This window comes from Macrobrachium nipponense, chromosome 13 (assembly GCF_015104395.2).
Source record: "Macrobrachium nipponense isolate FS-2020 chromosome 13, ASM1510439v2, whole genome shotgun sequence".
NCBI lineage: Eukaryota > Metazoa > Arthropoda > Malacostraca > Decapoda > Palaemonidae > Macrobrachium > Macrobrachium nipponense.
In genome coordinates, this window is record NC_087206.1 from 25,294,982 (window position 1) to 25,320,329 (window position 25,348).

Sequence of the window (25,348 nt, forward strand, 5' to 3'; positions counted from 1 at the left end):
GCTTCGAACGCCGAGCGTCCTGCCGAGCGTCCTCAACAGCGCCCTGCCGAGAGCGCAAAGCGTCCTGCTTCGAACGCAGAGCGTCCTGGCGAGCGTCCTCTACTGCGAGAGCGAAAGATCTACTCGGAGAACGAGAACGGTGACGATCCGGAGGTGGAGAGAGAGACGAACGAGACGAGAGAGAATGAGACTGCTTCGTCCTCTTGACGGCAGCCTAACGTCCTTTCTACGCTTAGGCTCGACTGCTGCTGGGCGAGTCCTCTGAGCCATAAGAGACGTAATCTGGTCCTGAAGGGACACGAGGATATCCTTCGTAGGTGACGAAGGAGCAGAAGAAGGGGCAGGACTGACCCTGCGAGGGGCGAGGGGACGCCTCCTTCCTTCTAGCAGGTACAGCTACCTGCCTCTCAGGTGAACACGCCTGTGCGTGGAAACCAACGTCCTCGTCGGTAGAAACCCTACCTCTCTTCTGAGGAGGAAAGGCGTCATACGCATCCTCTGACGAAAGCGGAGACATAGGACGTGAAGCGTCCTCAAAACGAAAAGTCCTTTTCAACGGACGCGAGTCTCTCCGAGCGCTCCACCCCTTGCGCGGGGAGGACGCTTCGGAGGACGAAAAGCAATCCTTCAGGACACGCGCTCGTGCGCGCTCCTTGGCAGCCTGGGATTTAGCAACAAGGCCTGCCGAAGGGACGCCAGATCGGTGGGGAGCCCCCGTAACCCTCTTGCGGCTTTTGACATACCCACTCCCTGAGTCCTGGGAGTCCGATAGAGGTCTAGGCCTAGAGGCATTATGGGGCCGATCTGACGCCCCCTCCACAACACTAGGGCGGGGCACTAACACAAACTTTTTCACAGGGCCAGTTTCTAAGGCCAAAACTTTCGATTCAAGAGCGCGAATAGACTCAAGAATCAGAGAAAGGGTGTTACCTTCTCCAGACACAGCACTGGGCCCGAAGGCAACAAAACAGGATTAGGTTGAGCAAAATCTACCGGTGTTAGAGGAGGAGAAATGTTACATTCCTTACCTTTCGTAGAACTGCTCTTGGAGGAAGAACCTCCTGACTCTATCGCGCTCCCAATTTACGTCGATAGTCTCATACATCTTCCATTTATCATCACCAAATCCTTGCATTCATTGCACCGATCATCAACCAAGCAAACATGCCCCCTGCATTCCATACAAACTGTGTGAGGATCAACTGAAGGTTTAAGAAGCCTCACCTTACATTCACTCCTCACACACACTCTGAAACTTCCAGTACTTGATCCCGACATCATGTACACAGAAAAGCCAATCCAAAATCAAAAACCAATCCACTATTACGCGTGCCAATCCAACAATCCAGAAGTCGATACCAAAAGTCAATCCAGATAATTTAAAGCGAGATAAATCAAAATCCTAGACGGAGGTACTGTAAACAGTTGTTTCCAGACCGGCGACAGAAAAAATATGAACAGAAAATGGGAATGGTTCCTGATATCCGCCTCCCAGCGGCGGGAATGGGTACTACCACCTGGCCGCCCACTACGTGTGCCGCGAGTTTTGAAATTCTGTCGGACGTCAGAAATACAGCTATATATATATCTGACAGGTAAGTTTCATGAACAAAATATGTTTTCGAGGCAGTTTTGAAATCCAATATGGCAGCAATTGCATGGCTGGCCGTTCTAACCACAGATAATCCACCATCTTTCCCAGCCTTCCCAGCACTCATTTGAACAATGTTAGCGTATATATGTAACATTTATTGATCTTACTAAAGATTACAGTTGTAATCAGCACAATAAAACATTTTGTTGCCTATATTAGTGAAAGTATGAAACTTTTTATTCCCGGGGTCATGGTTTGAACTGAATTCATTTTTACCTTAATCAGTGGTTTTATCCTTACTGCAATCACAATTGAAACTCCACAGTGCTTATTTGATTGTAATTACACACATTTTGATTTTAATTCACTCCAAATTGCACTTGCCGGTCCTAAGCACTCATCCTCCGCAAAACACAGTTTTTACAGCAGCAGACGACAACACTGATTATGAGATGCAAAGCTTTATTCCCTTAATTGTTTACTTTACTCAATATTTAGTTTAACTTTACTTCAAAATGTTTATTTAATTCATGTCTATTATCCCTTTTTTGCAAACCAAATTAAAACCCTTAACCCCCCAAAATTACAAAATGTTTCGGATGTATACTTACGAGCAGACGACGTGAGGAAAAATGACTCATCGTTGCCAATCTAGTGGAGCGTCACACATACGCCGATGCATTTACAAAACTGTTTTGATGAATTCTAGTTGTCATAGTAATGCAGTAATGATAAAATTGCTGAATATGTAAGTATATATACTACAAATAGATACGCTAATTTCACTTATTTCCTTGGTTTTGTGTAAGTCTTATCCTAATTTGGCGGGTAAACACATACCAATTGACAACACTGATAAACAATTGAAGAGCGCAAAACGCCGCAAAGAATGCCGTAGTCCCCTTGAATAAGTGCTGGTAAGAGGTTGGTTACGATTGTTGTGATGAAAGTGCCCCCAGCGTCTATGGGTACAAGTGGTGTGCAGATTTAGCACAGGAGGAAATGGGAAGTTTGTTGACACAAGCGACTCCGTAAACATCAAGATGGCGTCAATCTTCGAAACATTTTTAGTTGTAAGTAAAATTTCTAAAACGGTGAGATTTCTGCCTAGCCACCCTTTTCACTCCCTCTGTTTAAACTTAAAAATTTGGCTTAATTTCTAACTTTGGAGAAAAATACTTACTTCGGAAAGGAGTAAGGTCTTTAGCTCCGTCCACCAACAACAATCGCGACTGATGCCCATCTCCGGTGTCAGGGCGTTATAATGTACTTTTTCGGGTGGCACGTTGATTGTAGGTGGCCTGTTTGGCCTGCTGTGATGTTTTACCCTATAGCACAGGAAACGGGAAGTTTGTTTGGACACAAGACTTCCGCCAAAAAACTATGGCGCAATTTTTATTGGAGTTGTAAGTAAAAACTTCGAAAGCGTTTTGGGGTAGTGTGCACTGTGTTGGCCACCCTTTCCATTACCCTCTGTTTAAATCTTAAAATATGGCCTTAATTTCTAACTTTGGAGAAAATACTTAGCCCTACTTCGAAAGAGAGTAGAGGTCTTGAGCTCCTGTTACCCCACCAACAACTCATGACATGACCATCTCCGGTGTCAGGACGTGTTAAAGTACTTTTTCGGAGGGTGGCCAAAACCGCGGTAGTCGGTGAGTTGGCCGGTCCACTCGCTTGTTTACCCTATGTCCTAACTTTCATTCTAAATTTATGACTGGACAGTTACAGAGTTGGGAGCCCAGAGTGGTCTTCCAAGACTTGCTACTCTAGTTACCCTAGTCAAGGTATTTAAAGTCAAACTACAATCTCAGAAAAAAGAAAAAAATACTAAAGCAATACCCATACTTCACAACAAGACAGTACATAAATACTAAATGACCTTACTTCTCAGTGATAACATGGTGATGCAACACAAAGGACCAACACAAACAGCCGTCAGCCAAGTGAAATATGACTCACGCAATCGCTTACACAGTACGAATTCTTTTTTAGTAGTAGTAGGAAGGATTTACCTCTGGTACAGCCTATCCGATTTTAGTAATTTGTTGTATCATTGTATTTACAGGTATCATAACATGATATAGCATGCATTGTTATTGTCATCTCGACTTTCTTTGAACCATATCGACATAATTTCCGTTTTAGCTTCAATGATTTTAGTTTCGAGCAATTTCGTTTAATCCAACGGTAGAAATCTTAAAAATTTGTGTATTTTTCCCAGATATCTTCAGCAAGAAAAAGCTTATTGCAATTGAAACTATATAGCACATCCAGTCGACAAGAGAGGCCTCGCATCTAGAAAAAAAAGACATGGTAATAAATGTCGAGGTAAAATTTGTAGTATCATCTTGATATCTAAACATTACCTGTGTGGAATTCCTCTCACAACGATTTTATCTTCTAATTTTTTGTGTATACACTTGTTTCCATGCGATTTGTCTATTAATATAGTTATTAGTGTCTGTCTCATAAGAAATTATTGATTGATTTTCACTGCGTATTGCCGTCTGTCAGGTAATCGTCAGACAGGAACTATGTTACTGTATTTGTATTTATGTGAAAACCAAATATATTTGCATGTCCATATATTTTGTAAAATATGTACGTTTATATTGCATGACATAATAAGGGTGAAAGAACCACATCTACACGAGAATGACACTCTTAACATTATTTTATCTGATTTTGCCATGTTCTAGTACGCAGTATCTGTGGTGCGGTTAGCACCGAAAAGATGGTTTTACACAGAGATGAAGTCTTTTGACATAAACGTCAGTAGACGTTTAAGTATCGCAGTATAATTGCTGTTTTAGTTATGATAATTCATTTGTCCTTATATATATGAAATTGTTCTTGGTGAGTGTATTGCGCATATCAAATATGGTAAGAGTTGAAGGTGTTATCTTCATCCAAAAAGTCCCCAAAAATCCAGTGACGGGTTTTCGAGTTATGGCCACAAAATGGCGGCCATTTTGGTTTTTTCAGTTTTTCTCATTTATTGCTCCTAAAGGGTAAAAAATAAAATTGGTAGATGAAATATACATTATTTTGTATTATATGGTAGTTTTAGAAGCTATCTGAGTAAATTTCATCAGTACTAGATATATCAGTGTGAAATTATGGGCCTTTATTTAAAAAAAAAAATCTGTTACTCGTAGTTGACAGGAATAATCCTATTCCTGCTTTTGGAAAAATAATTGGTTTATCAAAATTTCTACCAAAATAAACAATCTGCAGAATCTTCTTGTCTTTTAAATGACACCAAAATGGCACTTCTAGGACGCACCATTGCGGGGATATCTTCGTTTGAATACATGTACTTTAATTGGTGCCATTAGCAATTACCTAGTTCCCACCATACAATCGTCAACATTTTGCTGTTGAAGACATTCATAGATCACATTCTTATGACATTATAATTAGTTGAGGATAAATTCTAGGTCACATGACCACAATTACCATAAAAATTATGAAGTGAACTGAGCTTATAACCGGTAATTACTTGCAATACAATACAGTGTGGGAAAAAATTATCAAAATTAGTTTTCAACTATACAGCTGTACAGACAAAAAATAACTTCAATTTGATGAAACTATATTTTTACGCACAAGGGATTATGCATTAATTACGCTAAAACAAAAATATGAATCATTCTTTATCATTTCTCGTAAATCATTTCCTTTTCTTTTTCTGTAAGGGTTGAGAATATTCTTCATTTTCAGTTTCGCTATGTTCTTCTACATATCCATCTATATCCCCTTCTTTATCTTCATCAAATGAACATTGATTATTGCACCCATGCCCAGCACAATACCCACACATATGTGTAGCTACAAGGGAGTCCACTTCTCCTGCACTCCCAGTTCAGTTCACAACCTTTTCTACAATTACAAGTTATAAGATGAAGTAGGGAATGTGATACGGGCTCTTTAAGCGATGTTACTGGTCTTAGTCGTCAGTTAGAAAATGACGACTTCCAACCCCAGTCGGTGGGGACTAGAGTAATCCCTTTCCACTGTTGTACTTGATGGAGGGTACGATGAGAATGTTGGCGTGCTGCTGCTGATCGTTGGAAGAAGTGTAGCTAGATCAAATTTGGCCTGTACAGGCTGTTTAGCTATCGTCCTTAAGTAATTAAAGTACCTTTGTTTATCAAGACTACCTTCTGGCTTTCCCCCATACAGGACAAGAAGAAATGCTTCTCCAGCAGCAGCTATATCATCTGCAGAGGCCTGGGGGTTATTAAAAATTTGCATCTTGTGACTTAGTACAGGATTCTCCTGTAATCTTTTATAAGGAACCCTTTTACCCTTGCGATACAGAGCAGAGGTTGTATCGCAACCTGTTATTGCATGCAGGAAGAGCAAGCTGTCAGTCATGTCCCCCATTTTGCTCTGAATTCTTTCACTGCTGAATATTTTATCAGGATGTGCTTTCAGGATGTGCTTTGTTTGCTGGGATCATCATTTTGATATCAGTCTGAGGTTTGGAAAGTGCAATTAAGAGGACAAGAAGATCAGTGTCCTCCCCACAATAACTTATTCCTGTCCTGAATCTCGTAAATGAGTTGCTGTTGTTACTATCAATCTGTCAGCATCTGCCTCTGCCTGGTGGACCTTACAGCCAGCAGCGTCCAGGTGGGAAGATAGGAGTTTGATAATCCTATCTTGTTTTTAATATTTCCTAAGAACTCCTGCTGAGACACGGGACTTGTATGTGGCTTTTTACAGCTATAACTCTAGATGATTGTGTCCTTCCTCGACGAAAGTGTTCTTCATCTTTTGTACTGTGGGTGTCATATAGCCATCAAATACTGTGTGAGCGTTCCTGTACTTCTGTTTAATGAACGATGTATACTGAGAACATATCTGACTGAATGTAGCAGGACGTTGCCACACAATATGATGAAGAAGGTACCCACCATCTAAAATATACATTGCTCCAGCTGGAGGAACATTTTCACAGGGTGCAAATGCCTCAATGACTGGTACAAGAGCAGATTTTTTTGCTTTTCTCATAGAAAAATCACCAAAGAGGGAAGGTGGATGAGGTGCAAGTTCATATCCTAAATATGATGCAAGGTCAGAATCACTTCTAGGAACGCATATAATTCGATGGAATAACTGGTTTGCATTGACATTAATCTGTGTATCATTAATCATTAATCTCTCAGCCCTGGGAATGGGCGTGTTTTCATGAACTTGATCTGCCGGTGTCACACACTTGATTCCTCCCATTGAGTGGAATGTATTATGACTGTCTAAAGCTGCAACATTATAGTCAGCATTATCATATACAAATTGGATCTACTGCAGTTGATGGGTTCATTGTAGCTGATGCTTCATACAGCAATACTTCTCTATATGGGGCACATGATCTAGGACGAACAGCAGCAATGATAGCATGCTGTATGCTGATTGACTTTCTTTGTATTTGATTATCATTTTTTTTCAGTTTCAAGATTCCATCAATTAACATACGAAGATAATCTGGAACAAGCTCACAATTTCCAGAAATTACTTGCTCTGCTGAAGGGAATACCTCATAATTGTAAGCTTTTGAACGAATGTCATTTCGAATCATCAGAGCAGCAGTTTCTATCAGTCTTCTGGCATCTTCAGCAGGATCACTTTTTCGTGCATCATACCATTCATCCGTTAAAATATCTTTCATACATTCAGTGAAACACACCACTCCACTCTTACCTATCTTATCAACTATTGTTATTTGACTTCCATAATGGTTCTTGAGTTTCTTCTTCAAGTATTGATTACCGTAATTAATACCAGCGTTTTCATAGGTACTCATAATTGACGTTAATTCACCAATAGAATACTGGCATTCATCATTTTCTTCCAAATACTCGCACAGTTTGATAAATGCTATTGACTTTTCCTTATCCATTTTTCGTCCTTGTAGTGTAGCTGTTCCTGGCTTTGCACTGCCTGGCCTCAAGAAGTATTTGTAGCATGTACGATGGTACCGTCCCTTAGCTGCGACAAGGTCATTGACATTGGACACTCGGAGAAGAACCAATCTCCCCCAGTTATTATATCGTTTTTCAGTATTTGTGCGAATGTTGTTTACAAATTCTAGTATTTCCACGACACTAAACTCATAAGAAGTTGTCTTCCTAAATTTTCTCACATCCACAGCAATTTTCTTCTCGCAAAATATACACTGGGATTTAAAAACGAACTCTTGCCTGATTTCATGGGTCGTGTGAACTTTTCTAGGTGCGGACTCCAAGCGACGTGTGTAATCTTCTACATTTCACATGGGCAACAACGGAGCTCTTGTTTTTCACTAATTCCTTTACATTGTCCTCTTTTGAAGTACTACTCTCTATTATTTTATCCAAACCTCTAATGACGCCCACAGTTTCACCAAAACAGTTATTGCCAGTGGGCTCGCACAATATGCAAAATTTCGATTTGTCTTCCATTTCTGTCTCTTTTCAAGGGCTGAATTCGCTGTGTTTCACTCTACTGAAAAAAAGAAAAACATTAATGATCATACAGTACTAAACATTTTATAGTATGTATTATATATTATACTGCACGGAAAAAAGTACGCCTGCAGATGTAAGTATATACATTATATATATATATATATATATATATATATATATATATAATATATATATATCTATATATAATATATATATATTCCAAACAAAGATACTACGGCAGGGGCATGTCATAGAAATGTCCTTTTGGTGGTCATTTAAAAGACAAGAAAATTCTGCAGATGATTTATTTAGATAATAATTTTCATATACCAATTATTTTTCCAATAGCAGGAACGGGAATATTCCTGTCAACTGCTAGTAACGGAAATTTTTTAAAAATAAAGGCACATAATTTCACACTGATGCCGTTAGTACTCAAGAAATGTATGTAAATAGCTTCTACAAGTATCATATAATAAAAACCTGATGTGTATTTCATTTACAAATTCAATATTTTACCCTTCAGGAGCAATAAATGAGAAAAACTGAAAATTCCAAAATGGCCGCCATTTTGAGGCCTTAACTCAAAAACCCGTCACTGGATTTTTTGGGACGTTTTGGATGAAGATAACACAATTCACCTCTACATATTCCCAAAGTTTCAGTTTGTCATTCTAAATTTTGAGGTTAAACCCTAATTGTACTGTACTATGTGCGTAGTACACTGTATAGGCGTGATATCCCCCAAAATTGTATTAACACACACCACCAATTAATTCACTACATTTAATAAATATGTTGAAGTTGCACACTATTATATTTGGAATTTATTTATGACAACGAACTTGATCATTATTGTAAGGTTTTTTATGTTCATGAAAATCCTGTGAGTCGGTTCTGCATTCGTGGTAATTGTATAACTTGCCTCTTTTCCCCAACAAAACCCGAATGCAGGACGGAACGAACAGCTTCTTGGCTCAACTTTTGAGGTGACCTGTTATCTAGTGTTGTGTGTGGATTTAGAAAGGGCGATTGCCCTGATTCTTTGAATTTTGTCGTAATTTGTTTCATTTGAGTGCCATTGATTTATAATTCCAATTGAGTGATTAATTTCATTTGTCACTTATATGTTATACTCTTTGATATGTTTAACTTTTAGTTATTAAATTAATTTTAATTGTAAATTTATCAAATGCGTTTCAATATCCCTCGATTTTATTTCATTTTTCCTATATTTCAGTTTTGTGGATGGTGAATATAAATTGATCTGATAAACCTTTATTGTGTTCAGACTTTAAGGTTATGCAAATAACTTAGAAACGAGATAACACAGCGGTCCTCTAAGGTCTGAAAATCAACCCGTGAGTACTCGCAACATTTAGAGAGAGAGAGAGAGAGAGAGAGAGAGAGAGAGAGAGAGAGAGAGAGAGAGAGAGAGAAGCACGTACCTCTCGTATAGCGATTTATGATCTGAGTTCATGTCTACAAGGACTGCTCAGAAGTGAAAGCACTTAATTGTGGTACTATTCATTAATGATATTGGTGTGTTATCCTCGTTAATAATGAGTTGGGTTGAGAGATATCTCCCCGTAAATTAGAAACCGCAAAGGGAGTTTTGTGGACTTGTTACGTAAGGCTTTTAGCGGTTTTTGACCAAGTAACAACGTTAAGCATAATACAGTCCACTATAAGTCCATCTTTTTCGCTACAGCTTCTCTCCCTTCTTGGTCCTTCGAACCGGATGTTTAAACACTTCCGAATGGGATACTGAACACATTATTTTGGATCTTTGTAACTTGAAATCAGATCATTCTATATCACCATAGTTTGTTGTTGGATTGTTTACAGCCCCTTTCCCTCAGTTAGAGTAATGTTATGCTGACACATTGTTTTTTGAACTACCACACACACACACACACACGACAACCTAAGATAAAGGGTCGATAACTAGGTGAGTGTCATTCTCCTTTTTTGAAGGTAGATGTGGTTCACATATAATTATTGAGATGTAACGAGACGATGTGTATTCTTCGATCTCATTGCAGTTTGATTTTTGAATAAGAGTTTTGTAATACGGTATTGACCAGTATTGTTTTTGTAGAACACAGATTGTTAACTTGAGTGTTTTTCTGTGTATCAGTGTTTCGAAGAAGTGTTGTTACTTCGATATTATTGAGATTTATATTGTAATTGTTATTGTCAATTTTGTATGTTATGTAAGGTGATTTTGCCTTAAAATTTTCACCATGGATGCAGACAGTTGTAGTAATGCACTCATTTTGTATGAGACTGCTGTAAGTGAAATCGGACGACGTTTGCACGAGGTAAAACGTGTTGAACAGTTGTCTACAGCAGTAATTAAGTTGCGTTTAGGGTCCCTTCAGAAAGCAGCTGATTCACTACAGACAGCAGCTTCTGAATATTATAAGGAGATTAAGGGTCGTGAATTAGTAAATGCTATAACGAGGACTAACGGTTACCTCTCTAGCGCGGACAACGAAATCTCCAAACTCACCGATCGGTTAGCAGGACCCACAGCCGCGCCCACACCTGTTAATCCGACACCTGCGGTACCTACTACCCCCAGTATTCCACAACCTAAGTTGCCTCAAATTACGATACCTACCTTTGATGGCAAAATCGAGCAGTGGTATCCTTTTTGGACTGTTTTTAAAGCATTTATTCATGATAGGCAGGACATGAATGATGTCATCAAGTTTACTATGCTGACTAGTTATATTAAGGGTAAAGCAAGCGAAACCGTTGAGGGTTTAGCTATAACTCCAGCTAATTATACTGCAGCGATAAACCTACTGAAAACTCGTTTTTCCAACGGGAAATTAGAAGACAACTTAAGAAATCGGCTGTTAAGATTACCGCACCCTGATCATGATGCAGAGCAACTGATGGATTTCCTTATGAAATGGAATAGCATCGTTCATCAGTTAGACCCTTTACCAGGTATTACGAGCGGCGATTCTAATGAGAAAGCAATTATCAAGCGGTGTTTATCCAAGGAAACATTGCAAGCCTTGTATTAGAGATATGATACTTGTGAACTCAGTGTAGATCAATTGAGAAAGGGCATTGAGAAATTAATTAAGCGTTTAGGTAGAAGTTATATGCAAAACCCCACGCCATCACCGTCCAACCCAGATAAGAGTGGCAAGGATCGTAACACAAGTTCGAAAAACGAGCGTTAAGCTAATTCGCCTAGTAGTGCTTTCAACACTAATGTTAAAAATACCCCTAAGAAAATAACTTTTTCTTGTTGTTTTTGTCAAGGTGAACACAGCGGTATAAGGTCTGCACGAAATACAATACTTTAGAGACTAGAAGAGCTCGTATTCATGAATTACAACTATGCTTTGGTTGCTTAAGAAAGGGTCATCGTTTATTTGAATGTAACGGTAAGACGCCTTGTTGCAATTGTAATGGTAAACATCATACATTCTTATGTGCTAGACTATTACCTAATTCTACGAGCGTTAATGTAAATTCGTCTCAGCAACCTTCTAGCACCAAATCAGGTCACAGTAAAATTGATAATAAGCCAATAGAAAGTGCTCAATCGCAGCCTAATTCCAACGCTAGTCGGAAATCAGCGGCTACGAATAATCAGAGTCATTCTCAGAATAATGTTAACAGTAATCAAGTAGCTGTGAAAAATGTCGCATCTCTTAAACCGGCAGCGATACCGACAGCCACCCTTCTTTTGAGTAATGATGGGAATCGGATCCCGGTTCGAGCCTTTTTAGACCGCAGATCTCAAAGAACGTTCATTAACCAGATGTCGTTGGGAAATTGAACTTAGTGCCCATAAAACAAGTGGAACTTACATAAATTCCGTTTGGAGATAATGCTGAAACCAAAATGTTTGTTGTAGTAAGAGTAATGGTTCGAGCAGGTACTAAACGTATCAAATTAAATGCTGTTGTTTGTAATCATGTTATCACTTCCATCCACACACCTGGTCTACACAACGTGTATCTGCGATTGCAAGAACAAGGTCTTAAACTGGCAGATAAGAATATTGAATCAGATACCCTCAGTGATATAGGTTTGACTATTGGTGCTGATTATCATATTGCATTTGTGTATTGTCACGATAAATATGATGATGTACGTTTGCTTGGTAGCACCGCCGGTGCTGTTATTTTTGGTCCTATACCCAATTGGGCTTGTAATGTTATCAGTGATGATGAAAATGTAAGATCTGTAATAAGTAAACAGAGTATAGTTTGCTCGAGAGTCACTGCTTCTGTAAATCCTCTTGACGGTGAGGATATTTCTAGACTGTGGTCATTAGATATGATCGGCATCGGGAAGGATGCGCGATCCTACATATAACGATCAAGCAGCGATCGAACATTTCAATGAGACTATTGTAAAGACTGATAACAAATATACGATGGATTTGCCATTTAAGAGCGATGCCAGACCCCCTACGGGTTATAGAAAAGCCTTAGGTCAATTATGTTCACTTAAGAGAACCTTTCAGTCTAAACAAGTAATGTTTGATCAATATCAGTCTGTTTTAGTTGAGTATGTTAAGTTAGGATTTATTGAGGAGGTAAAGTTAGAAGATAACTCCTTTGATCCAGTTGATGGCATTAATCATTATTTACCTCACCACCCAGTTTTTAAGGAATCTGCTACGACTCCAATTAGGAGTTTTCAATGCAAATAGTAAGGAGTCACGCCATGCAAAGTCCCTCAATGATTGTCTACAGGCGGGACCTTATCTGGCGTCGAAATTGACAGATATGCTGCTGGAATTTCGTCAGAACAAATATGCTGTAGCAGCAGACATAAGTAAAGCTTTCCTAAGAATAGGAATTATTGAAAATCATAGAGATTTCACAAGATTCTTATGGTTTGCTGATAGAGATTTTAAGCATGTCGAGACTTTTAGATTTAAGGTTTTATTGTTTGGAGCAACTTGTTCACCTTTTCTGCTGAATCAGACAATGCAATATCATTTTCAGAACCATTCAGATCCCATCGCCTGTTCAGTAAAGAAGTCCTTTTATGTGGATAACTTTATGAAAACTTATGAGAAATGTGAAGATTTAGAACTCGAGAGTAATAAGGTAAACCAGATTATGTTGGAAGCTAATATGCCTTTGGGAGAATGGGCTAGCAATTTGATTTCTCTTAATGATAAACATACCCCAGATACTGTCAACTTGAATGCAGTAAAACTACCCGGTCTCTTGTGGGATACCTGTAAAGACTCATTGAGTGTAAAGATGCCTTCTCAGATTGTAACATATTTGAATAATCTGGGAAATGTTTGTACTTTGACTAAGAGATAGGTTGTGCCTCTCCTTCCAACCATCTTTGATCCTTTGGGAATATTAACGCCCGTAACAATCAAGGGAAAACTATTTGTGAAGAAATTGTGGGGACTGAAAACTGACTGGGATGACGAACTGATGATGGATTTAAAGAAAGAGTTCGATGAATTGTTAAAACAAACTCAATTCTATTGAAGAGATCAAAGTCCCTAGATCTTGTTTTAATGAAGGAACTTGTAGCTTACATGTATTTGTTGATGCCTCTCATGTGGCTTATGGAGCCTGTGCGTATGTTGTTAGCAGTAAGCACACAAGTCACTTGCTAATTAGTAAGTCTCGAGTAGCCCCGAGCCCCTCACTCACTATTCCCCGTCAAGAATCACTTGCTTTGACTATAGGCATGCGCCCGACTGTTCATTTGTTAGAGATTTTTGGGGATGAATTTTCAGATTGTACTGTTTGGAGTGACTCCCAAGTAGCGTCGGGTTGGGTATTTTATGAAAGATCTAAAGAAGTGTTTGTAATCAACAGAGTAAAGGAAATCAAGGGCTTGAAGTCCAATCATAACATCAGGTTGTTATAGGTTAAGAGCGAGGATAATCCTGTTGATTTAGTTACTCGAGGTATTTCAATGTCTCTTTTGAGTATATCAGGTTTGTGGTTTCATGGCCCGACCTGGATTATTGACAAAAAAAAGTTTCCAGAACAAGAGGATGTAGTTTGAATAGAGTCTGTTAATGTAAATGAAATTATTGTAGAATCAGTTTTGTGAAACCCTGATGATGATGTACTTGCATTTAATTGTTCTGAGTTCTCCTAATTGAAACACGCATTAAAGATTGTAGGTAGTCTGATCTTGTTTGGGAGAAGAATGTTTCCTGATAAATTCAGGGAAAGTGATAATGCGCCTAACTTCATTGCAGCCAGTAAGTTTCTAAGAAATATCAGCGAAGAGCCCGAAGTAAGAAATTATCTGACGGATCATAATTTAGAATGGAAGTTCATAACACCCCGATCACCATGGAAAGGCGGCTTTTACGAGAGACTGATCGGAGTGGTGAAATCGTGCTTACAAAGGGCCCTGTACAGAAAAAGAGCCTCGTTTATAGAACTCAATACCATCGTCGCCGAAGCCGAGAACATCTTCAATAACAGGACACTAACATATGTCAACGAAGATAACGCCGACATCGCGCTCACCCCTGCCAGACTCGTATACGGCAGAACTGTTACAATGGCTCCTCCTTTGAACGAGTTCGTCGACGTACCTTTCAATGAGAACGTCGAATTGAGGAAGAACTATGCAAGGCTGTGTGAGACGATAAGAAAGTTTGAGAAATTGTGGCTACTTGACTATTTGTCTTCTCTTAGAGAGAGGCACAGAAACATCGAGTCTTCAACCATCTGTCCATTAAGCATATGAGATTTCGTCCTTAATAGTAAATGATAATTGTAAAAGATACAAGTACCCTTTGGGAATCATCGAGAAACTCCTCGCAGGTCCTGATAATGTTATAATGGAAATTTTACGAGACCATTGAATCAAGTCACTCCATTTGAATGTAATGTTAGAGAAGAATCATAAACAGAAAGCGGACAGAATGAAGTAGGCGAGACGAGCGAGGCCTTAAACGAGGCTAGTCATATAAACAAAACAAAGACGATGATGGAGAGGGCCGAAACCAAGGATGTCGGAGACGGCCTAGAGTGTGTTGCGGAGGATGACCCTACGACCTCAAAAGGTTCCCCACCATCTACAAGTGATGTGTGATCGTCGGCCCATGAGAAGAACTGCTGCTAAGGCCGACGAACAAAGAAAACAGTTGATTCGAGAAGGAGCTTTATAAGAACACTATACATGCGTTGTATGAATTTTTGGTGGGGGAGGGTGTGAGGAATTCCTCTCACGACGATTTTATTTTCTAATTTTTAGTGTATTCACTTGTTTCCATGCTACTTGTCTTTTATTATAGTTATTAGTGTCTGTCTCATAAGAAATTGTTGATTGATTTTCACTGCGTATTGCCGTCTGTCAGGACAGACAGGAACTATGTTACTGTATTTGTATTCATGTGAAAACCAAATATATTTGCATGCCCATATATTTTGTAGAATATGTACGTCTATATTGCATGACATAATAAGGGTGAAAGAACCACATCTACTCGAGATTGACCCTCTTAACATTATTTTATCTGATTTTGCTATGTTCTAGTACGTAGTATCTGTGCATGGTGCGAAAAAAGATGGTTTTACACAAAGACGAAGTCTTTTGGCATAAACGTCAGTAGACGTTTCAGTATCGCAGTATAATTACTGTTTTAGTTATGATAATTCATTGGCCTTATAGATATGAAATTGCTCTTGGTGAGTGTATTGCGCATATCAAGTAAGGTAAGAGTTGAAGGTGTTATTGGGTCTTGTTTGTGCCTCTCCCCAGAGAAGCCATTAGGAGAGGTCAAGAGATCGGGAGGGGAAAAGAAGGCGTGATATCGCCCAAAATTGTATTGACACACACCACATTTAATAAATATGTTGAAGTTGCACACTATTATATTTGGAATTTATTTATGACAACGAACTTGATAATTATTGTAAGGTTTTTTATGTTCATGAAAACCTCGTGAGTCAGTTCTGCATTCGTGGTAATTGTATAACTTGCCTCTTTTCCCCAACAAAACCCGAATGCAGGACGGAACGAACAGCTTCTTGGCTCAACTTTTGAGGTGACCTATTATCTATTGTTGTGTGTGGATTTAGAAAGGGCGATTGCCCTGATTCTTTGAATTTTGTCGTAATTTGTTTCATTTGAGTGCCATTGATTTACAATTCCAATTGAGTGATTAATTTCATTTGTCACTTATATGTTATTACTCTTTGATATGTGTAACTTTTAGTCATTAGATTAATTTTAACTGTAAATTTATCAAATGCGTTTCAAAATCCCTCGATTTTATTTAATTTTTCCTAAATTTCAGTTTTGTGGATGGTGAATATAAATTGATCTGATAAACCTTTATTGTGTTCAGACTTTAAGTTATGCAAATAACTTTTAGAAACGAGATAACACAGCGATCCTCTAAGGTCTGAAAATCAACCCGTGAGTACTCGCAACATTTAAAGAGAGAGAGAGAGAGAGAGCACGTACCTCTCGTATAGCGATTTATGATCTGAGTTCATGTCTACAAGGACTGCTCAGAAGTGAAAGCACTTAATTGTGGTACTATTCATTAATGATATTGGTGTGTTATCCTCGTTAATAATGAGTTGGGTTGAGAGATATCTCCCCGTAAATTAGAAACCGCAAAGGGAGTTTTGTGGAGTTGTTACGTAAGGCTTTTAGCGGTTTTTGACCAAGTAACAACGTTAAGCATAATACAGTCCACTATAAGTCCATCTTTTTCGCCACATTACCTTTTTTTCTGGTGTTTCTAAACTGCTCTTCATTAATGTATGCGAAACATATTCTAGTATACTTTCTTGCAATTCAGTCATTATGAATGTTTCACTACCAATAAGAGATTATAACATCATATCATATGAAGGTAGATAAAACACATTTTAAACGTTTCAAAATATATTATGAGCTTTCTTTATAAACTAAATTCTAAAAACTATGTAATATACACAGATCATAAAAATTCTGATAAAAAGTAGAAATATGAATAAAAATATATTGCTTTGCATAGGTCTGCTATAATAATTTGCATTAGTAAGAAAGTATGACTCAGTAAAAAGATATATAATATACAATTAATTCTAATAATAACTGTCAATAAAAATCCCTATCCTAACAAATTTCAGTTAGATAGATTAAATCAGAACACTAAAAGTAAAATATGTTGTAAATTGTACTATAATTGCTTAGCAACCATAGCCTTAAACCTAGCACATATTAGAGCAACATTTGCACAGAAATGTCACAAAAAACAACGCATTTAAAAACAAATATTTCCACACATACAAAGAATAAATACAAACATTACGAACATAGATATCACAGCTGAGAGTTATTGACAATATAATAAAAACATATTTTACCTAAGGTTCTATTTACATTTCAGTCATTAACCAACTTGGCAAAAATACTAAACGAGTTTGTCCCAAATGATTGCAAAGATTTACAAAAGATATTCTTCGACCTCACTCTAATCAACATTCAGAACAACAACATTAACCCTACGGCAAGAAACCTTATCAAAGAAGCCCCTGATAGCGGGTACATAATATCCCTCCCAGTCACTGACAGACAAAGCATTTTCAATCTTGTACAGAAAAACGACCTTCTGGACATAGGTCCTTCGCACGACCTCCTCCAACTGCCGCAAACATTCCTGGAACCATCGGCTGCGATTCGTCAGCGTATCGCTCTGGAGGCCTCTGCAAAGTCATCGTTTCTTCTGTTGCCCTTCCTGCGTTTATTCCTCGGCACCTGACGCAAATGACGGACTAGGTTCTGACTCCCGACGTTGTCCTCGAAGCTCTTCCCAGAGTAGAACTGGGCGAACATGTTGACGACCAGTGGGTCATGGGCATGGAACTTCGACTTGTGGACTGCTATCGTCCCCGGGGTAGCCCTGTCCTCTGGAAGCGCCCTGTTGAACGCCCCCACCCGTCTTCTGTCAGGATATGGGCTAGAGAAAGGGTATTTGCCCTCCAGAACTTTCGACACTCCAAAGGGCCTTACCGCCGCGCAGTCTACAACCTGAGCGAGCACCGTAGTGTACCCTCGGTAGGCGTCGTCCATAATGTCACCCTCATGGAATTCCAGGGTGAATTCTGTGGAGAAAAATAAATAACCAATCGTATTCAAGCACCAAAAATAACATTTTGAAATGAAATCACCAATTAATCTATAGTCAACAATTTCAATTATAATCAAAGTAGTTATAAATTTAATACAGGTCAGCGCCACACAGCAATGAAGATCCGATAACAAACTCATATGGGACATTTCAGGAAGTTGGTAGTTAAGAAAGTAATCGCCACTGGAGTGAAGCTGTCATTATTGCATCGGTGATGCTCTCAAATCTTTAGAATTTTACAATAATAAAAGATAATAGCAGAACACTTACCCGGACGTTTGACTGCAAGGCACGCAATCAGATGGCATATATACTCAGGGCCTGGCCTGAAACCTTTCTTGCAGTAGACGCAGAGAGTTTTGCTGTAAAGAAGAAAAGGATCTCAGTACATACAATTTCAACGTATCTTTAATCACATTTGCATTCATTACTACAGACAATTAAACAAGGATGACTATGATACTCGTGTATACCACAGTAATGATTATCTTCCCTTGTCTTGAGCAGTTTAAAAACAAACAAAATATATAACCTCAAAGAACATGTAAAATCTAAAGACACAAACCTCATTTCTATATCAGCAGCTGCCACTCCAGAGCTTGCACAGTTTCTGTCGGTTCCTGCGACGGGAAGCGGAACGCTGACGTGAGCCCTTGCGAGTATTCCACGTGAAAATTGACGAGGGCAAGAAGAGGGACCCCTTTCCAACCAATCCTGCAGGACAGAAAGAGAATTTAAAACTCAAAATAGAATACAGTTGCAAACTAAAGTAGTCATGCAATATTTCAGTTACAAGCATTAGCATAAATCCCAATGGTTCGTGAAATGCCAACATAATAAAGTATGAAAAGGCTGAGGTGAAATCTCGGAGTTACAAAAAATAAATAAATAAATAAATGCGAAAAAAACTTCCAGCTGAAAGTAACCTCATATATGGGAAGGAGGAGAGTATTTAAAACATGAACATATGGCTAGAAATCTCAAGTCAGACAGTTACAGAGCTATATCATACAATATTAAAAAAATAAATAAATAAAAAAAAAATAAAGAGGCAATGCGTAATAACACGTTTTATGTACACCCAGTGCTGCTAATACTACATATATGACAGAAGGAGCATATAACACCAGGCGAGAACTCATTTTCCTAGAGTGTGGGAAAGACCACAAGTTGTTAGACCGATAATGATGAATGTTTGCTGCGTCAGAATCGCACACTGAAGAACACAGATCCTGCAAGAAGTACAAAGAAGAAGCAAGAATAAAGAATACGACTGACCACAGAGAACAGTTATACGTTAAATCGCTTCTCATTCAACGTTTAATTAGTGATGAACAACTATACTCTCATAAAGAAAAAAAAGAGACGTAAATCATTCTATTGATATATGAGCATCTTAAATAATCATGGATGACAAACAACGCAAATCGGCGTTAAGTTCTTTCTTGTCACAGATTTAGTCCTTTAAGTGACGGGAACAGACACCCAGCTTGAAAGAGATTACTTTCAACATGAATAATTCATTGGAAAACAGAGATATGTGTACAAGTGCATTAAAAAAAAAAAAAGAAGAAGAAACATACTCAGCTTGGTACTACAGTAAATAAGAGCAAATACAAAATTGTTTTTCTTTCGACTAATAAATTTTTCCTAAAGTGCCTGGCTCAAAATACAAATCAGCATTGCCTCAGCATTTTGAAAGGATTGAAATGAGCAAAAACTCACAGATATTTAATGATAACATAAGACAGCCCAAGTGGAACTGACGCCTACCCAAGATAGAGTGGAGAAAAACGCCAGAAGTAAGCTGAATATTGAAAGTACTTAAAGTTGAGAAAAATGAAGCACTGCAAAAGCAAAATACCAGAAGCAGGAAAACAGACGTGAAAAGCAATGAAGATGGACTATCAGAAGGTGAAAATAACTATAGCAGAAACGTGATTTATACACCCGTGCTCCGAGAAACACAAGGCAGAGAAACCAAGAAGAACTTTAAATGTCAACTAAGAGCTTGTCACAGCATCCTATACCCTGACAAGAGGGTCAAAGCATGGTCAACAATAGGTGGCCGTGGTCACAGCACATGTAAAACCAAGAAAAAAAGAATAGGCTTTAAAAAATCATCTCGTCATCAACCCTGGTGTTTTTCTAACACAAAATGACTGAAAACGTATTAAGTTCTGAGAAAAATAACCTGAAATATAGAATTATATACATGATGTCTAAGAAAACCGAGAGATGAACACAACTGATTTCAAAATCAGAAACGCAGTTTGGTACTGCAGTCAGAAGAGTGAATGGAAAACTTATTTCCCATCTTCTATGACAATTCTCTAAAAGTGTCTCTATAGGTCAAGATACAATCAATACTGTCTCATCAATGTGAGAGAAACTGAAACCAACGGAAACTCACAATTAATTAATTAATGATAACCTTAAGACAAGCCAGGTGAAAGGGGCGTCTAGCCGAGGACGACTAGTGAAAGAAGACACTCCGGAATGAAGAACAGTACCTAAAGTATTGATAAATAGAGTGATTGACTTCATAAATAGAAAAATACAGTACGGCAACACAAAAATACTAAAAACAGTGAAGACAACCTATCAGGAAATGAAAAGACATATAGGAAAACTGAAAGTGGCTCATATGGAAATCATAAAAAAAGCCACACCCCCAGCAGAGGAATCCTGAAGGATCGTATGAAAACAAAAAGGAAGACAGAAATCCTTTAGCCATGAGCCTTTTACTGCATCCTACCCAGACATTCAGGGCATGGCAAATGAAACGTCCAGAAAAACAAGAGACCTTTTATAAAATCACATGACTAATTTATCGCCATTGGTTTTTTTTTCTGTGAAAAACAACATGACGCATATAGGATATTTAAACCTAGAACAAATTGTAAGTCAGGTGAGAGAGCATTTGAGCATTGTGCATCAAGATTATACAATAAAATACCGCCTGAAGTGAAGATCATACAAGAATAAAGCAAATTTGAAGAAGAACTAAGGACTCTCCTATTCTGCAGGAGCTACGATAATGATGAGAAAACAATTGAAGACAACTATAAAAGTTAAGAAGCAACTTACTTACAAAACGTACAAGGGGCCGCCCAAGAAAAGGAATCACCCCAGTGGAGAGCTATACTTAAAACCAAACAAGTGAAAGACAAAATAATATAAATAATTCATTATAAAACCGAGATGTGCACGGTTGATTTCAAAATATCAGAAACAGCTTGGCACTGCAGTCAAGAGAGGGAATGAAAAATTATTTTCTTTCTTCTTTAACACTTTTCTAAAAGTGTCTGGCTTAAAATACGATCAACGATGTCTCATCAATGTGAGAGATACAGAAACCAATGGAAACTCACAAATATTTAATGATAACAAGAAACAAGCCAGATGAAAATGACGCCTAGCCGAGGACGAGTAGTAAAGAGGAAAATCCAGCATAAATGCAACATATAAAGGACTGATAAATAACATAAATGAATTAATATAGAGGCAAATATAACACTGAAACACAAATAGACTAGAAGCATGAAAAGCAATGAAAACAACATATCAGGAGAACATAAATAAAGGAAACACAAGTTTCTTTGAAATAAAATGTACTAACTGAGAACCTCAACAAAACAACAACGACGGACACTATGAAAACACAAAGGACGTCAGAAAACCTTCAAAGAAAAACCAAGAACCTCTCACGGCATCCTACCCAGATAATCAGGACAAGGCAAAAGTAAAACCAAGAATAACGAGACAGTTCACAAAATTCACATCACCAAATATCTGCGCTGTTTGTCTTTAAAAAAAATGAAAAAAAAGAAGCAGGAAAAGATATGGAAAACAAAATAATAAAGACAAAGTTGAAAAGATGCAAAAGAAAACTCCAAGTTTCTTACATTAAAATTGTAAAAACCGACAACCCCTGGAAAATAAAACCATGAAGAATCTTATGAAAACACAAAGGAAGACAGTAATCCTTTAAAGGACAGCTCAGAGCCTCTCACAGCATCCTGCACAGACGTTCAGGATATGGCAAAAGTAAAACCAAGAATATGGGCAGTTTACAAAAATCATACCACCATATATCAACCTTCTTTTTTTTAAATAAAAATGTCTGAAACGTATTTAATCCTGTATAAAAATAACCTGAAATTTAAAATTATACAAATACATAGGAAAACAGAGATAAGTGCAATTTATTTCAACATTTCTGATACACAGCTTGGTACTGCAGTTAAGAGAGAAAGTGTAAAACTTATTTTCTCTCCTTATAACTTTTCTAAAAGTGTCTGGTTTCAAACAGAATCAATGGTGTCCCATCATTGTGAACTAGACCTAAGTGTTTCGTTTAAGACAACAGTTCATCAGCACATGGTAAGACTGAAAACGGATCAGCTTCTGACGACGATGCACTATCTGAACTTTAGGTAAAGACTCAGCCAAATAAAAAAAAAGCAACGTATAACAAATGTTTTATGAATAAACCTAGAAAATCCCTGATATCTAATGACAAGGGAAATCAAGAATCGAAAATAATATAAACTACATGTCGAACAATATATCACAATAAAGGACAGAAAAGCGAAATAGAAGAGATTCATGAAACTGATGTAACAAAGGCACAGGGAAATAGGGTAGGAATATGTAAGCCACCTAAAATTCTAGCTGAGAGGACCCTGAAGCCTATAGACGCCCTAACTTCATTTAAGAACAGCCTACGACTAACTGCCCTGTCTTCATACCAAATAAACTAGCCACACCTTTAAATCTGTATCTTATTAATCCTATGAATTCAACAAAGGTGTCTTAATTTAAACACCACAACGACAACCACTGACTTCTAAAACAGAAAGATCTAAGCTGTTGCTGTGTTGAGGGTTAACACCTTCAAAGACTTTGCTAAACACAGGGTGCAGTACAAGCACTGAATAATACAAGCAATAAATAACGGAGTAAAGTAAAACACTGTCGTGTAAGACTTAAATTTAATATACACATGCTCTCAAGATATTAATAACAGTCAATATAATATAATGAATACACTTACCTTCACAGAATAATCCTGCTGAGATGGAATACTGATGTGACAAGCGGTCGCCATACTTGATCTGACGGAGATGTAAAACACTAACACTGATAAACCTGAGAAATCGCGGAAGGAGGCGAGAGAGCGTGATTTTACGACTACTCAAAGTGCAGGGTACCGGCAAACTGAGTGGCGCCAAGGCGAAGGCGGACGCAACGCGCTCGTTCCTGATAGGTTCTCAGCTACCGCGTGGCCCCGCCTTCCTAAACCCCCTCCACCAATCAGCGTCGCTCGGAAGCCAGCACTGCGAGATCTGCCCCCTCCAATCTCCCGCTCTCGACGACACTGCATCTGACGTTTCCCGCCAACCTGAGAATGATGTCGAAAATATACAACCTTTGAACAAGGAAATGTTTTAGCCGATTATGAATAAAAGTCTAAGGTAATATAATATCGAAACCAACCCTTCTCGATCTTTTAGGAGATTTTCTTTAAGGAAATAGGCGTGGAGTTCATCAGTCGAAGTCAACGCTAATACAGGCTTCGATTAACAGATTATCTATTGCATTTCAAAAAGTTATTTAAAATATTTCTTTTTTCAGTTCTGTGACTTCTGTCTTTCAAGATCATTTCTTCCAATATGTAACATTTCATTTAGGTCAGAGAAAGAGAAAAATAGTCCAAAGAAACTGCTCTCGGTTCTTGTTCGAAAGAAGAATGGAAGTTCGTAGCTCATTTATTCATTTATTATTTATTTAATGATAATCACTTGGTTATCCATTTATTTACGCATGAATTCAGAGCCCATGCATTAGGGATGGGGGTAGGCTACTACTTTCCCTGGGCCCGACAGTCTGAGGTAACTGGTAAGATCATCCAGTCTCGTGGAATATCACCCAGCAGAAATGTCTCATGTCTGAGAACCTAAGTGCAGAAGTGTTGTAGCTGAAGATTAAGCTGGCCTTATGCCAGCATGGGCTCTTGCTTATAGAGCAGCCCAAAACGCAGAACTCAGGCAGCTGAGAAGCAAGTGGGCTGACATATTGTCAAAGGCACTTCATGTTGCTACTTCCATGGGAATTATGCCAAAGTTTCCAGAGAAGAGAGCAGTGGCGGATCTACAAATCTTTCAGGGCGGCCCCTTCCCACTTAGAATTTCATATATATATATATATATATATATATATATTATATAATATTCTATATATATATCTATATATCTATATATATAATATATCTATATAATATATATATATATATAGATATATATATATATATATGTGTGTGTGTGTGTGTGTGTGTGTAACATGTACATACATACGTATCAATGTTTATATATGTATATACACAGACATATAATTTACATCATATGCACATTCACGTTGCATGTACTGAGAGAGATTATGATTAGAAGATTGTTACATTATTTCCAACAGCTGTAGCTTACAATGAACCAGGAGGTGAAGCTCCTTTAGAAAATATAAGCATTAAATACAAGCATGAAAAAAATTATATAACTTTATTTTCAGTGTTTCCATCAATATTTTACTCGTGTGTAGTGGGTACACACATTATCAAAATTTAGTTATAGCTTTCAGATTTACAAATTGCTTTATCCATGGGGGCCGCATATGACCAGGTGCCCTATACCCTTTTATTCGACACTGGAAGATAGTGGAAAAAACGTAAAAGATTTCATTGTTGACGTATTGGATGAGGGTGTAACGTCAACAAAAGCATCAGTCGAGGAATCAGATTATATTGTCACTGGCCTGGAGCAGAGGTTGAAGGCAGCCAAGGGCAGATGTGACACTTTCCAGGCAATCATTCTTACGGATGTTTCTCTGGACGAAGCTGAACTGGAAGACGCCCCAGAATGCCTGGCTCAGAAGTACGCTTTAGAGCTGTCTTGTAATTTTGTTAGTGAAATGTTGCATTTAAACACAATATTTAGGTCTACTTTCCATTCAGATAAAGAACTAGCTCCTCTTAACTTACTGAATGAAATATTCGGAAAAACACTGCAGGTAATCTTGAGTGAAGTTTGCATACCACTTCCATATTCTGTACATTGTCTGTCACAGTTGCTGAGGCTGAAGGCAGTTTCAGTAATTGCGCAATATAAAATCTTTCAAAACAGCAACCGTGGCTCAAGA

General features: G+C 38.2%; 1 protein-coding gene across 1 annotated transcript; it reads right to left on the minus strand.

Moving 5' to 3' along the window:
• Window positions 1-17,044: 17,044 nt before the first annotated feature.
• Window positions 17,045-23,360, minus strand: LOC135225440 (uncharacterized). The gene is made up of 4 exons (XM_064264766.1): window positions 23,214-23,360; window positions 18,720-18,868; window positions 18,425-18,516; window positions 17,045-18,128 (listed from the first exon to the last, which is right to left on the minus strand). The coding sequence occupies exons 1-4, from the start codon at window positions 23,265-23,267 to the stop codon at window positions 17,707-17,709; spliced, it is 717 nt and encodes a 238-aa protein (XP_064120836.1). The 5' UTR covers window positions 23,268-23,360; the 3' UTR covers window positions 17,045-17,706.
• Between the last annotated feature and the right edge of the window lie 1,988 nt (window positions 23,361-25,348).

Bases quoted from the DNA above. Each gene is read 5' to 3' on its own strand.
- LOC135225440 (XM_064264766.1), bottom strand. From the start codon at position 23,267: ATGGCGACCGCTTGTCACATCAGTATTCCATCTCAGCAGGATTATTCT. The intron at 18,869-23,213 runs GTAAGTGTATTC...TCTGTCCTGCAG, and splicing joins AGCAGGATTATTCTGTGAAG to GATTGGTTGGAAAGGGGTCC. The intron at 18,517-18,719 runs GTTTGTGTCTTT...TCTTCTTTACAG, and splicing joins GCTGCTGATATAGAAATGAG to CAAAACTCTCTGCGTCTACT.